This window comes from Macrobrachium rosenbergii, chromosome 28 (assembly GCF_040412425.1).
Source record: "Macrobrachium rosenbergii isolate ZJJX-2024 chromosome 28, ASM4041242v1, whole genome shotgun sequence".
In the NCBI taxonomy this organism is placed as follows: domain Eukaryota; kingdom Metazoa; phylum Arthropoda; class Malacostraca; order Decapoda; family Palaemonidae; genus Macrobrachium; species Macrobrachium rosenbergii.
Genome location: NC_089768.1, coordinates 23,230,367 through 23,243,913, shown reverse-complemented (window position 1 = coordinate 23,243,913; position 13,547 = coordinate 23,230,367). Strand labels below are relative to the sequence as shown.

Sequence of the window (13,547 nt, the reverse complement as noted above, 5' to 3'; positions counted from 1 at the left end):
ATATGAAAGATATATAGAAGCTTGGTAGATTGATTTTGAAGAAGTGCTGTAGAAATTTGGTGTTCAGCAAGAGTAGCTGAATATGATATATAATTAACATGATATATAATTTAATGGGCAGTTTATTAGCACAGTTTTCACTTATATCAGCCTTTTTTCAAATTCCTCAAAAATATTCAATAAAATTATTACATACTTTGAATTACTGTAATTTTACAACTTCTCTGGTGCAACAATTAATTTGTTTAACGAAAATTGTTTTTTTGAATTCAAAATTTCACAATTACAATGGCTGGAAAATAGTTAAATATGCCATTCAATGCAAGGAAAAATATTGTGGTGAAAGTCAAATTTACATGGTTAGGCAAATAAAGCATTTCAATGTTTCTTATAACTTTTCCTAAAATTTCAGATTTCACAGAACCTTTATTTTAACAAATGAAGCAGTGAAGAATTTTCCAGTTCTCTATATGGATACAAGATACAATATAAAGCAATATGTAGTATTTTGAAATAAATGAGAGTACTGTAAATAAAGGTACAACATCTTTATATGGTAAAAGATCATTTTTAACCATTTCTGAATACAGTATTTGGATTGAAATTACTTTAGAAGAGAATGGGTACAACTTAGCATTTTAGAATACAACTTTACGCCTATTTCTTGTTATCTTAGAAGGAAGATTAAGTACTGTAATCTACAGTAAAACGTGTATGTGTGAAATGTGTGTAGGCTAATTATTTGCAAGCCTCCAAAGATAATGCGATTAGATTTTTTTTTTCTGAATCAAGTGAAACCCCTTTCATTATGCAAAACCAAAATGATTGAACAACACACTTTATTTAGTAACAAGGAAAATATCTATTCAATAGTATTACATTTCACTTTACTTTTAACTATATAATTTGAGCAGTATTTATCATAATTTTCTTAAGAATAGTTTATTCCAGTTCTTGCAGCTGATATGCAGAGTTTACTAAAAAAAAAAAAAACTTTAAATAACAGTCAAAATACATTCCTTTTGGAGAAGTTGAGAATGCATAGTACAGAAAAAACCTATTTTAGTTTGTTTTATTACCAATGGATTTAGATTTTTGTATATGTTGGTTTACTCACTACAGCAATCTCAGTTCAGCAATGATAAATCTGTGCCCTACTGATAGTCAGCTACTTGCTGTGAAATTACTAAAGCTTCAAGTTTTCCTTACCCAGAATTTTATGAGCTCTTCCTAGGACATAAAACACGTTGATAGGAAATATGCACTACATAATTGATAATAAAATCCATGCAACATGTGCCTACTATTTAGCCAGTGCTCTCTCTCTCTCTCTCTCTCTCTCTCTCTCTCTCTCTCTCTCTCTCTCTCTCTCTCTCTCTCTCTCTCTCTCTCTCTCTCTCTCTCTCTCACTGATTCATCACATTGGAATTCTAATATCTTTTGTCTTTGACTGTATCAGTGATATTTTTCAACAAAATTTTAAAACTACATGTAGAGGCATAGTTATTTTGGTAGCATAGGCTGTGCGTTTAGATAGGTACACTGTATTAGGTTGGGACTAATGTACAGAATTCCCTTCAATTTCATCAGTTATACACTTTTTTTATGTGAAAACAGTATTTTGATCTTATAAGTTTCACTTTCAGAATATACAGTAGATGTATTATTTTTTTATGACTTATCTTCTGCTTTTCTAAGCAGTAGTAAACACTAACATGATCTTTTTCCTTTTTTTCAGTGATATTAATTTTGATGAAACTAGGGAGACTTATGATTACAACTTCAATTTGCCCCCCATTAGGTTGTATGATGTCGTGTCTTGCTTTGATTTTGATATTTTCCTGAAACGCGTTTACTTACACATTCGATTTAGCTGCTGTTATGATTATTTCAAGGGTTAGAAGGCAGTGTTTAAGAGCAATTTTATATAATACAGTGTTAGTTTTGTATGAGGAAAATAGGTTTATTAATTGTATGATTTCAAACTTGAATTTTGTGGGTTTCACCACATTTTTAAGGGTGGTGAAAGTTTTTATTTAACTAATTGCAAATACAGAAAATATATCTTATTATGGTTTCATCCTAGGGTAACAGACTAGATCGTTCAGTACTTTGCGCTGTGATATGCCTTATATCCATTAACCAAAATGAATTAGGAATTTTCTAACTTTTACCTGCTAAAGATATTATTCTCAAAGGTAGTTATATTAAGTATTAAACTGGAAAAAAACAGCACTGATAGCATGGATCATGTTGGTGTTTAATCCTGTTGTTGACTTTGTGATTTTACTTTGCATGGCCCTTTTCCCAAGGATGCTCTTCTCTTTGTGAAGATCACTTGGCTGAGAACTTTAATTATTTTCACTCAGTATTTGTTTTTCTGTTTAAACTCTTTTTGTTTGATATGTACGTATTTGTATATATTATTGTAGCATACAGCCATGCAGTTGTGTATTTATTTGTTTCATCACAACCCCATTAATCATATTTATGCCTAATATTGTGGATGCAAAGGTCCTAGGATTGTAAGACTTTCGTCTGTTAGCCAAAAGAAAATAGTCTTGCCACATCAACATCCCCTGGACCCTCAGATATGTTTAATAGCATCACTTTCATGGTCCTCCTGTGCCATTTTGTTTTTGAAGGCTGTTTTCTAGCTCTCTCTTTTAGCTATTTGTAAGCTTCAGTGCTGGTGTAATTGATAAAAAATATGAATTTTCTATTTATTAAGGTGTTTCAGCTGCTAATATCATATGATGACAGTTGATACCTTCAAAACTATCAGTGAATAATTTCAGTATCTTTTTTATATTTTGAAACCAGATTTTTAGCAGTGTTGCTTCATTCCAGCTTATTATTTGCATTTTATGTGTATGATCCACTTTCTTTACAAATATTATTCAGTTGTGATAAAAGAAAAGCAATTGAAGTGCATCCATTTTATATACTGCAATAGCACTCCTTGTAAAATGAGCCACTGAAAGTAAGAGGAGTTGTATTTATGACACCAACTCCACTAAATGTATACAAAGTGAATGTTGATGCAGACTCCTCAACAGCAAAGTAGACTGTGCTTCATTTACTTCAGGTGTACACAGTATAAAATAGCAAGTTTCATATAAAACTAAATAGTTACTGTACTGTATAGTGTTCATCTCTCTCTCTCTCTCTCTCTCTCTCTCTCTCTCTCTCTCTCTCTCTCTCTCTCTCTCTCTCTCTCTCTCTCTCTCTCTCTCTCTCTCTCTCTCTGTGGAAGATTTGAAAATAAGCAAATGTTTTTATACGAAGTCAAATTACTGTATATCGTATGAAACTGGTTGAGACCTTTCTGTGAAGATTTTAGAGCTTCACCATGAGTCCTACAGTTTGTAAAATTATAACAAAGTTTGAACTAGAGGAGCTAACTTTCAGAAGTCTTGACACCAGTGATGCCTTGTAGCCACATAGTCTCTGCAGCAGCTGAATGCTGCATGTTGCTGATGGCACCATGTTAGGATGACTCATGATTAGGTTAAGGTATCACTTTCCTCTCCACCTTCTTACCTACACCTGAGAACTAATAATAGTACAGTAAAAATGAATGCATGAACACAGTTTGGTACACTACGTATTTTTCAATAGGCTATAAAAGGTAATAGCATTTAAATGAAATCACGTAATACTGCTACAGTAATTTTAAGTACTCTAAAGATATTTCATAGCATAATACAAAGTTTTGTATTCATTACATGCTGTAGGATATGTACAGTTTATTGCAGACTACAGATACAGTATTCATTAATTTTGGAGGCTGTATTGAAGGCAGGCTCAGGAAATTTTATGAAACATATTGACCAGTAGATGACATAAATGCCTTATTATTAGACAGTTGTATGAAGAAAAGACAACTTATGTGTATTGTTACCACAGATAATGTTTACTTAGCTAAGACAAAGCAACTGTCAGTAGACTCTTGAAGACCAGTGCATAAAGATTGTTTGCAACTAGATACAGTAGTTACAAAAATGCAGGATTGCCGTTGATTATCACAACATGCAGCCTCTGGTACATTAGCCATACTGATCCAGTGGTTAAAGAAGTGAGAGAAGGCAGAGATGGTCATTGGGAAACGTTTCCAACTTTGTACAAAGATTCAAACAAATGTTACCAATGATCTTTTCACAACACTTTGCTATCCTTTCCTTGTCTCCTGTACCATCAAAGTATATGGCCATTTGCTTTACCCAGGAGAGCTATTAGGCTGCATCCTTGGTGGACCAATTACTTTAGGGGTATTGCCTCCATACAGTATGTTCCATGAAAGATGACATGACTCCTAAGATAGTGAATTCACTTTGGCTAAGGAAAGCTTTTTGATACTTATGTTGATTTAGAGGCTAATGGAGCAAAGCAGTTTCAAATGAAGTTCATCAGCATTGTGCATTATCTGCTCCTTATAATTATAACATAGGCTGTTCGCCTTGTGCTTACTCATGCAGATGGTCATGACGGGTCTTGTTACCTGTTGACTCATCATTGTCATTGTCACTGATAATTCTTGGCACTGTTGAGAATTGTTGTTCTAGAGATACTGAACTACTACATCTCTTGTTGAAGAAAAACATTTAGGTTTTCCAGTTCTGAAAGGCCCTTACCTAATGCAAGCTCCATGCTTTACACTTCATAGGTTCTGGAATCAAGGTATTTGAGACTTGGTTCCTGGTTCTTTACAGTCTCCAAGTATACTCTGTTGGACCCTGTTGGCTTACGAAACACCCTGGGACTGTCACAATCTCAGCCACCCACCTAAATAGTGACTCAGGCACATTACATATCTTGCTGCTGTGCATGCAGTTTCCATGAAAAGTTATGTTATTAATTAATACATACATACATGAGTGTTCAAAGGCATGTTGGTGTTGAGACTACCTTCTTGTGTGTGTGGCAGACAAATGGCTGGTAATCCTGGGAGCATTGCAACCATGATATAAGGCATGTGAATGATTAATGAGTGTGTATTGAAAAACTTGCTTTGAGTGACAAAAAACATAAGTGTCTGCAATGTTTCTTTTTATATTATTAAACAGCCATGTCTTTATCCATTTGTTTTGTGTTTCATCGTAGCATGATATTGGTAATAATATGCAGTATTAGTGTTTACTCCATACATTCCCAACTCTAAACTTACAGAGTAAAACCTTCATAGGCATTGGTTTTTCACACTATGGTAACAGAATGCAGCTGGGGTTTGTTCTGTACCATTTGGGAACACCTTACAAGAATTACATGTCCTTGTAATGTACTGCAAGGGTGACATTTTATATTAGGACATACAATTCTTGACTTGCTTTTATTAGCTAAGTTTGTTGTATTATCTATTAAAAATTATTTATCTGTGTCACCGTAAGTATGAGAATTCTGTATATCTTTTCATTCTGTATAGTGGCTCCTTTTAGTTTGTCTTAGTATATTTTCCTCATGTTGTATATGACAGAACCTCCCAAACTCATTATGTGCTCATGGGCTTTTTTTTTAATGTTATGCATTTGTATATGATGTAATCCAGATAAAGTGTCATGACTGTGAATAGTTTTGATTTCAAAATAAATTACTGCTGCTTGTACTATATGACAATTATTTTTGCTTGCTTACTGTAATTTCATTACAGTATATATTTTAACTTTTTGATCAGTAAGCCTTGGCTGTGATGCAGTATTGAATCTCTTGAGATAAAATGCAATACAGAGAAATAATTTCAGTACGGTAATGATTTTTGCTTAAGAGGTTTTTAAGCACTGTCATCCTATTAAAATTTAAAATATGAGAAGTTTACACATACTTATTTTATAAGTTATGACTGTGGAAAAAATCCTCTTTGGCTTGACATTTAATGTTATAATTATGCAAATTACATTGCATAATGCATTCATTGTTTGAGTTAGGTGGTAATCCTGGACAGTTTGCACTGACAGATATGTGGGTTTGGGAGAGTATACCTGTACCATCATTTTTTAGATGTTATTATGTGATGCCATATATGCATGGTAGCTGGGCATGCAGTGCTGTACATTTAACCTAAACCAGAGGTATGTTAGTGCCTGGAGCATGTTATGGTATCACAGGTACTTGTTACTGATTAATTGTTTTTTGTTTTGCACTAAAGGTCATATCAAAGCCTTATTATTTAACTGGAATATATGCTGGGGCCTTGAAGCATTCTTTTAATATCATCAAGTTATTTTAGACCAGTAATATTTACTCTGTACAGTTATAACCCAATTTACATGTAGAAAAATATAACTTTTTTAACTCTGTCAGTATTTTCTTCTAATGCTTTCACAACATGGTGTTTGGTATCTTGCCAAAATTCTCTTCATATATCTTATTTTAATAAATATGCAGTGTATTTCCAAGTCATTTTTACAGTATCTTGCAGAGATAGCATTCTAATGGATGTATTGTCTTTCAGTTTGAAATGAGATATATATGAACAAGTGTTGCCAAGTGTCAGCATTACTTGATGCTATAGTAATCTTAGATCTGTATATTTTTCAGTCCGTGAGGAGCGGTATTCACGTAGTTATAAGAGCTGCACCAGTGGCTATCCATTTCTCCCTCCATTTATGCGGCTACCAAGGAGATACCTGGAGGAGGAAGAGGAAGATGAGGATGAAGAAGAAGAGGATGAAGAAGAGGAGGGTGAGGAGGAGGAGGAGGAGGAGGAGGATGATGAAGATGAGGAGGAAGAGGAAGATGAGGAGGAGGAGGAAGATGATGAAGAGGCAGAATACTGAGCTTTTCTGTCTTGAAAACGAAGCTTATGTTGTACTATCCTACCCAACCAACCAGGCTACCACCCACATATCAGTTGTAACTCTTATGACCACTGTAAATGTGATAGTTCATTACCTTGTATATGGAAGCTTATAAATATTATTTTAAGAGACCAGTTTATAGTATTTTTATTTAGGCTTGCTTTTTCTTAATCACAAAAATAATATATGTACCACTCAACCTAAGCTATAGCTGTGTTGGGATATCTGTGCTGACAAATAGCACTGATACAGTGATGTGAGGTATCACTGGCCTCTGTATGATCCACTTTCTCTTCCTCCTCTAAATGCCCTTCCTTCTTTGCGCCGTCCTCAAGTCATATTCCGGAATTATTCATTTTTTTTTTATTGATCTCCAACCAATCCCCTAATTCAAAATTACCCAGTCACTCACAATACCTGTACCTTTGTGAATGAATGTTGGGCTGCCCTATGACTCGCGCTAAAAGAAAAAATAAGCTTTTGTACCACAGTTACCCTTTTGTTGCCAAGTTATTGTAGTATTCCTGTTTTGTTCATTTAGGAACAGTTTATTTGGTACCATTTATTCTATCCTTTGTCTCACTAAATTACTGTACAACAGTTTCTGGGTAGGATACAGGTACAGGGCACAAATTGAATGGATGGGTTTATTCTTTATTTATCTATTAAGGTTGTCAGACTTTTTTTAGCATTATCATTTATACCTAGTCCAAGAGGTAATTTTTTGTGAATAAGTATAGGTTTATGAAAATATATTTTACTCATGTGTAGAAAGTTTTTAAAACACTGTACTATGATGACAACAATTCTGGGGATGTATGGACACTGATTTTACAGTGTGTAGCTGTGTAGTCAAAGCCAAGAGAAAAGATTTATCCAGTCTTTAGAATGAAATTAGCCATACAGACTACTTCCTTGAGGACTGTTTTCCATGATCATTATTCATTCAAAGTTTTTTATGTACTTCATGTTTCATCTATGCAACATCTGGAAAGCACTTCTTAATGAAGCTTTATGTCGCTTATTTTGGCTGATTTGATAAGATCAGTCATTGCACTAAATATTTGAAAAAAAGATTTATTATAATATGGGAGTCAAGACTGGTGCTCCTCTGATCACTGCCAGCTGTCAATCAGTCAGTGTTTGGGACTTTATTATAATGATATATGACAAAGAAATTTAAAGGATCTCTCACTTCAAACGTGTGACTCCCACAGTTTTTATGAGCCTTGATATAATGTGTTAATAGTGTTTTTAAGTAAATTTTGCGTTTCATTGCTTTCCCATGTAATGTGGTGAGCGTTAGGCAATACTTTTTGAACACTGCTTAAAATGGATTATCAACAAAAATATAATTAAAAAATAATTGAAGAACTATTTTAATGTTAATTGTACTGCAAAGTGCAGAACTTTGTATTGTAATTGTCTTTTTAATTCTTACAAGTGTTTTAAGCTCATGAATTCTGTCTTATATTCAGCTCAGAATTAGTGCGGAGTTGTGAGTGCTTAATCTGTGTTGCTTGTAATGTAGCCTTTGCCAGCAGAACCCGATTGTTGTTTGATTTACATCGCATCACTTGCAAATCCAAGCTATACATGAAATATTTACTTCAGCCACTCTTCACAGTTATAACATATTTAAACTACATCTTTTTGGCTTTCAGGCTATATTACATGCAACTTATCTAACACATTCTGTGATAGGGACAGTAGCACTCCTTTATATATTATGTTTCTCTCTTAAGTGTTGCGATGAGTTTCGTAACAAGTACCATATTTGACTATAGAAGGGCTTGCATGCTGGATTTGTTATAAAGACTGTGTGCAAGAATTCAGTGCTTGTCTGGCAGTTGCATTTCTCACAGAGCTTTGCTTTCAATGGATGAACTTTCGGATGAATTATCACAGTTGTATATGTTAAGGAATATGGAAAGGGAACTTCACCAATTACAGTACTAACATTTCTCATTATGGATGTTGATAAATTTATTCTCTAATGTCTCGTATGTAAGTTCCCATATCATTTGTTTAACGTATGAATTGTATTGTGAAAATGATTAGGATGTTAGGTATGTTTATCAACTTTATATCTCTAGTTTATATTGTACAGTCCTGTACATAGGAATTCAGTAAAGTTTTCTTTCCATAAACTAGAATGTTATTTTCCTTATAAATACAGAAGTCTCATTTTGTTCTTAAAAATTCTTGAGAAAATCAGGTTTTTATACATTGATTTGCTAGACTACATGGTCATTTAGTAGGCATTTGTGACATTGGCAGTTTTTCAGTTTAAATATACAGATTAAATGACTGACCTTCACTGGAGACAGAGAGACAAGGACATGGTCACTTCAGCCAGTTAATGCTCATGGAATTCATATCAATTTCGTATTTTTTTTTTAAGTGTAAACCAGTGAATGGCACTTTTTCCATCTAACAAAATGTCATTGCACATATAAACAATAACTAGGGCAGGAAGAAAAGCACTTAAAGATGAAGTATATTCTCTAAGGCTGCCATATTTTCTTTGACTTAGTAACCTCAGATAAAACCTGAATAACTGATAGTCATTTTCTTTCTCTTTATCTCCTACGTACTAGAAAGAAAAAAGCCAATATTCCTAACCTGAATTTTATTTCCATTGACATTTCAAACTTTATTGCTTTCATAAATCAAATTATTTTTCTGGGTTTTGTTTAGGACATCGCATTATTAGAAATATTTATAAAAGTTTCCGGAAGGTTGGCTCCGTAAATAATATGTCAAGCAACCCTTCCTTCTACTGACCAAAGATCTTAAGGTCAAGATGTGGTAGATAAAATATTTCTGCCTCCAGATTTCCATATTTGTGTATTTTTCCTGAACCCTGAAAGTTATAATGGGAAAATTAAACATTATTCATCAGGATTTTGAAGCTATCAACTTTTTATGTAAGCTTATACCAAGATCTCTTATTTGTTCTTTGTTTTTATTTATTTATTTTTGCATGGGTTGAGATCTAGCCGTTTAGAATTGTTTGCCTGTAACTGAATTATACGTCTAAGGAATTATCATTATGAATGTAAGGCACACAGTTTATATTTGCTATTTGAGTGTTTTCTTGTCTTTTTCAGATCAAAAAGATAATTTCCTACTTATTTATCATATAAGCTGTTGTTTATGCTGCGTATGAGCGTATTGTAATATTCTTGGTAGGATATACGCTTGATTTATTGCATGTTCATTCAGAACATGCATCGACTTATGAACAAGGGTCTTCCTAAATATTTCTGCGATGAGCTTATATACATAAGTGAAACGTAATCAAAGAGCATTGTTTTATTAATTGGCATAAAAGAAAACTAGCATTTGCTACGAACTTCAAAATAGGGTTGCTATGCGGTTTATTCGAAGCAAACATCAATTGACATAAGCCAGTCCAACATGAGGAAATTTAATAGCTTAGTCAGCCATAGATATTCGTTTTCTTTGAAGATATTCATTTCATAGAAAAAGAACGGTACTAAACTAAACGTTTCTTTCAAGTTATTTACTAGATTAAATAACTATTCATTTTGCAAGGTATATATACATTTTAGATAATGTAGATACTTTATATTTAAAAATTAAAGGATACAGCTGGGCTTGGGTAAAAATTCCTTTAAAAATATGGAAACAATCAATCCACGGTCAAGTTCTGGTTGATTTTCTTTATTTATTCCTCTTTTACCAAATTTACCTTACATTTTCGAAGGTTAGCTAAAGAGGTAACTTTAGTGGCAGAATGATTTAAGATAAAAGATATAAAAGTAGGCTTAATTAAGGAGTCTTCCAGCACTAGAATAATTGCTAATTATCGCTCGGCTGTTTGAGGACAAGTGACGAGTGGTTATCCATTCTTTCAGCAGCCAAAAACGAAGTCATTCATAAGTCAGTACCAACCTCGAGCCCAAAGGAAGAGGTTCAATTGTGATAAATTGTGTTTTTCTTCTTTCAACGGTTACAAGGAGGATTTTTGGAGATAATTGATCCGACGAGGAGTTGCTATCCGTTCTCTTCAGATCCGAGATGGTCCATTCATCATCCAGTTGTGACCATCATCATATCTAAGGATAATTTCTTCAGGAGTTAAGTAAAGGTAACTGGTCGATTTTCACATGAACGTTCCGCACGATAATGCATGTTTTGTTGCTCGTATTCTACCCTCGTATTTCCTTTTTTTTTTTCATTATAACGCTTGGGCATCCATATATACCCTAACGGTAATGAACCTCGCCAGTTCCCTAGTCTAGACAAATGGTAGTGTCGTAGATTAGGGTATTTTAGTTCAACCATCCCATTTTGTTTTGATTTAGTGAAATGTTTTGCCCATCCGATTTTCCACTTGCACGACAGGCTTCGGGTTACGCTCACCCGCTAAATTCTAAACGGGTAATTCCTTAGTAGGCTGTTAACTTATCGCTGTTTCTTTTTAATGAGCACATATCTTCTTGTGATTCGCGTCCAGTGGTGTTTTTTTGATTTATATGTTTATATTCAAGGTACGGATGTAATGCTTTCTTAGACTGCACTTAATTTTCTTATTTTCGTCGTCTGTTAATCACTTTACTTCGTAATGTCTTCCACAGTTAAGTTTAATGGGTCGTTTAGATAAACCACCATTAAAACTTACAAATGTACAATGTCATAATGAAACTAGGATGATCAAAATATTTAAAAGTTTTCAGTCCCACAAGTTGCTATTGCCACACTTTCCAACAGCAATCCTGATCAAAGAGATATGCCGAATTTAAAGCAGCGCGTATCCTCTAGTATCTAATTATATCTTTGGTGCTGGGGTGTGAAGTAACAAGCTTGTATTAAACGTTTTGCTCGAGACAACTTTAAATCTCAGCATTTCACTCTTAGTCTTTCTTCTATTGAACTGAATCCCTTTACGTATCAGCCAGACTTTCCACAGTTGTGATAGCCCTATAATTTTGATGGGCAGCTAAAATTCGGACTCTGTTACTCTTTATATTATATATTACTCAGCTTAATTCGCGCCCACCTCCCCCCATAAAAAATCACGAGGTGGTTATTGATAACTATAACCCAGTCAATTTCTGTCTCAGAATACTTAAGTTATTCCAGTCTTCTGTGGCTACCTGTGTTAAATCCCTTAAAACATACGTTGTACTTTAATTGCGGAGCCCTTTTTATGTCTTTTTTTGTGCTTATGAATCCTTTATAATAATAACACCAATGGTAACATACAACGGTTTCAAAACTACTGCGTTGGAGGCTTTGTCTAGGGCTTGTAATATTGAGCATTAATGTGCTCTACTAGTCGTCAGTATCGATTCCAGACCACAAACGCATAGGCATTTTGTCGTTAGTGTCTCTGGGAATAAATGAATGAATTAATACGCTTGGGAATGTTAGAACCATGAAAGAATGCTTATGTATATATTCGCGATTGTTAAAAAATGGTAGATATGCCTTTTGTCAATTGTAGCTATTTTTGTTGAAAGCATTATTTTTAGTAGAGCGTCGACTAGACAGCTTTTCAGTTTGTTGTCATACGTTAGAAAGATTCCAGTGATCTAAGATAATGAGCTGATGGCGTGAGTGTGTTCATTTCATAACAAATCAGTGACAATGAATCCCAAGTGAAATCCAGATGATGATAAACGCATAACTTGAAATGATAGTATCATATTTTACATTCAATTTCATTCTCTAATTTCATTTGCGCTGAAGATAGCATTTTGATCGAGGAAAATCGGCCAGAAGCTATTTTTCCCCATTCAGGTAAAGAAAAAATGCACACATTCATATACGTACATGTATATGTATATTATACATATATATATATATATATATATATATATATATATATATATATATATATATATATATATATATATATATATATATAATGGCTCTATATATAACATACCTATGAACCCTTTAGAAATACCCTGAAATTGAACATATTCATTTCATGTAATAACCAAATACAGATTCTTCCACCAATTTAGAAAAATATCGCAAACAATAATGTTTTTAGCCTCTGTTTTATGTGCTATGTCCCTGGGAGACTGGGTCAATTAACCAAATGCAATTGAAGCAGAAAAAGTGCTCTGGACGTATATACGAAAAAAGTACGTCCAATTGCATTTTGTAATTGTGTTTTTCCGTCCTGCTCCCAGAGAATTTGAAGGTTATACGTCAACAAAACAGCAACTAGAAATGATGCGAGATGATGAAAGCAAATCCAGGCAATTGGAAAGTAAGGAATAAACGATCGTAATTTTGTGATAAAGAGTTGAACCGACCAAAATGGAGAAACTCGTGCGGTGACTGAAATTTGAGGCTGTTATAAATACTTATCAGCGCGATTAGGTTATAGAATTCAATTAAATCTATGCGGGCTCTCTCTCTCTCTCTCTCTCTCTCTCTCTCTCTCTCTCTCTCTCTCTCTCTCTCTCTCTCTCTCTCCACTGACAGTAACGATGTGCGAATAACTAACTTGCTGGCAATTGTTTCTGGCAATAATTTTTATTCTGGGTTATTCTATGGTTTTATGTTTGTAAAAATAGTAATAGTGTAGTTTGCCAAGACTTTGTCGTTGTGCTGAGTTACTGAGGGTGTTATTGCCGTGATTGCTGACATACAAATGACCGTGATTTCTTTCAGCACTGTGTGGCTGTTTTGGAAAAAATGTATTGATGATGATTTTCGGTGACTGCGAAAGCTGCTTTCATTTTTATGAATATTATTAGTTTGTGT

General features: G+C 33.9%; 1 protein-coding gene across 26 annotated transcripts in view; it reads left to right on the top strand.

Moving 5' to 3' along the window:
- Positions 1-8,944, top strand: part of tmod (tropomodulin) — a 193,397-nt gene extending 184,453 nt beyond the window's left edge. For 19 of the 26 annotated variants that reach the window (XR_010857639.1, XR_010857634.1, XR_010857637.1 and 16 more), the window contains one exon: positions 6,535-8,944. Coding sequence is in view for 7 of the 26 variants with exons in the window: in XM_067130323.1 (XP_066986424.1) it covers positions 6,535-6,773 (239 nt within the window). In the remaining 19 variants the exon portion in view is untranslated. Of the gene's footprint in view, positions 1-6,517 lie in introns of all 26 variants that reach the window. The other 7 variants (XR_010857636.1, XM_067130320.1, XM_067130331.1 and 4 more) reach the window with 4 other exon arrangements.
- The last annotated feature ends 4,603 nt before the right edge of the window (positions 8,945-13,547 follow it).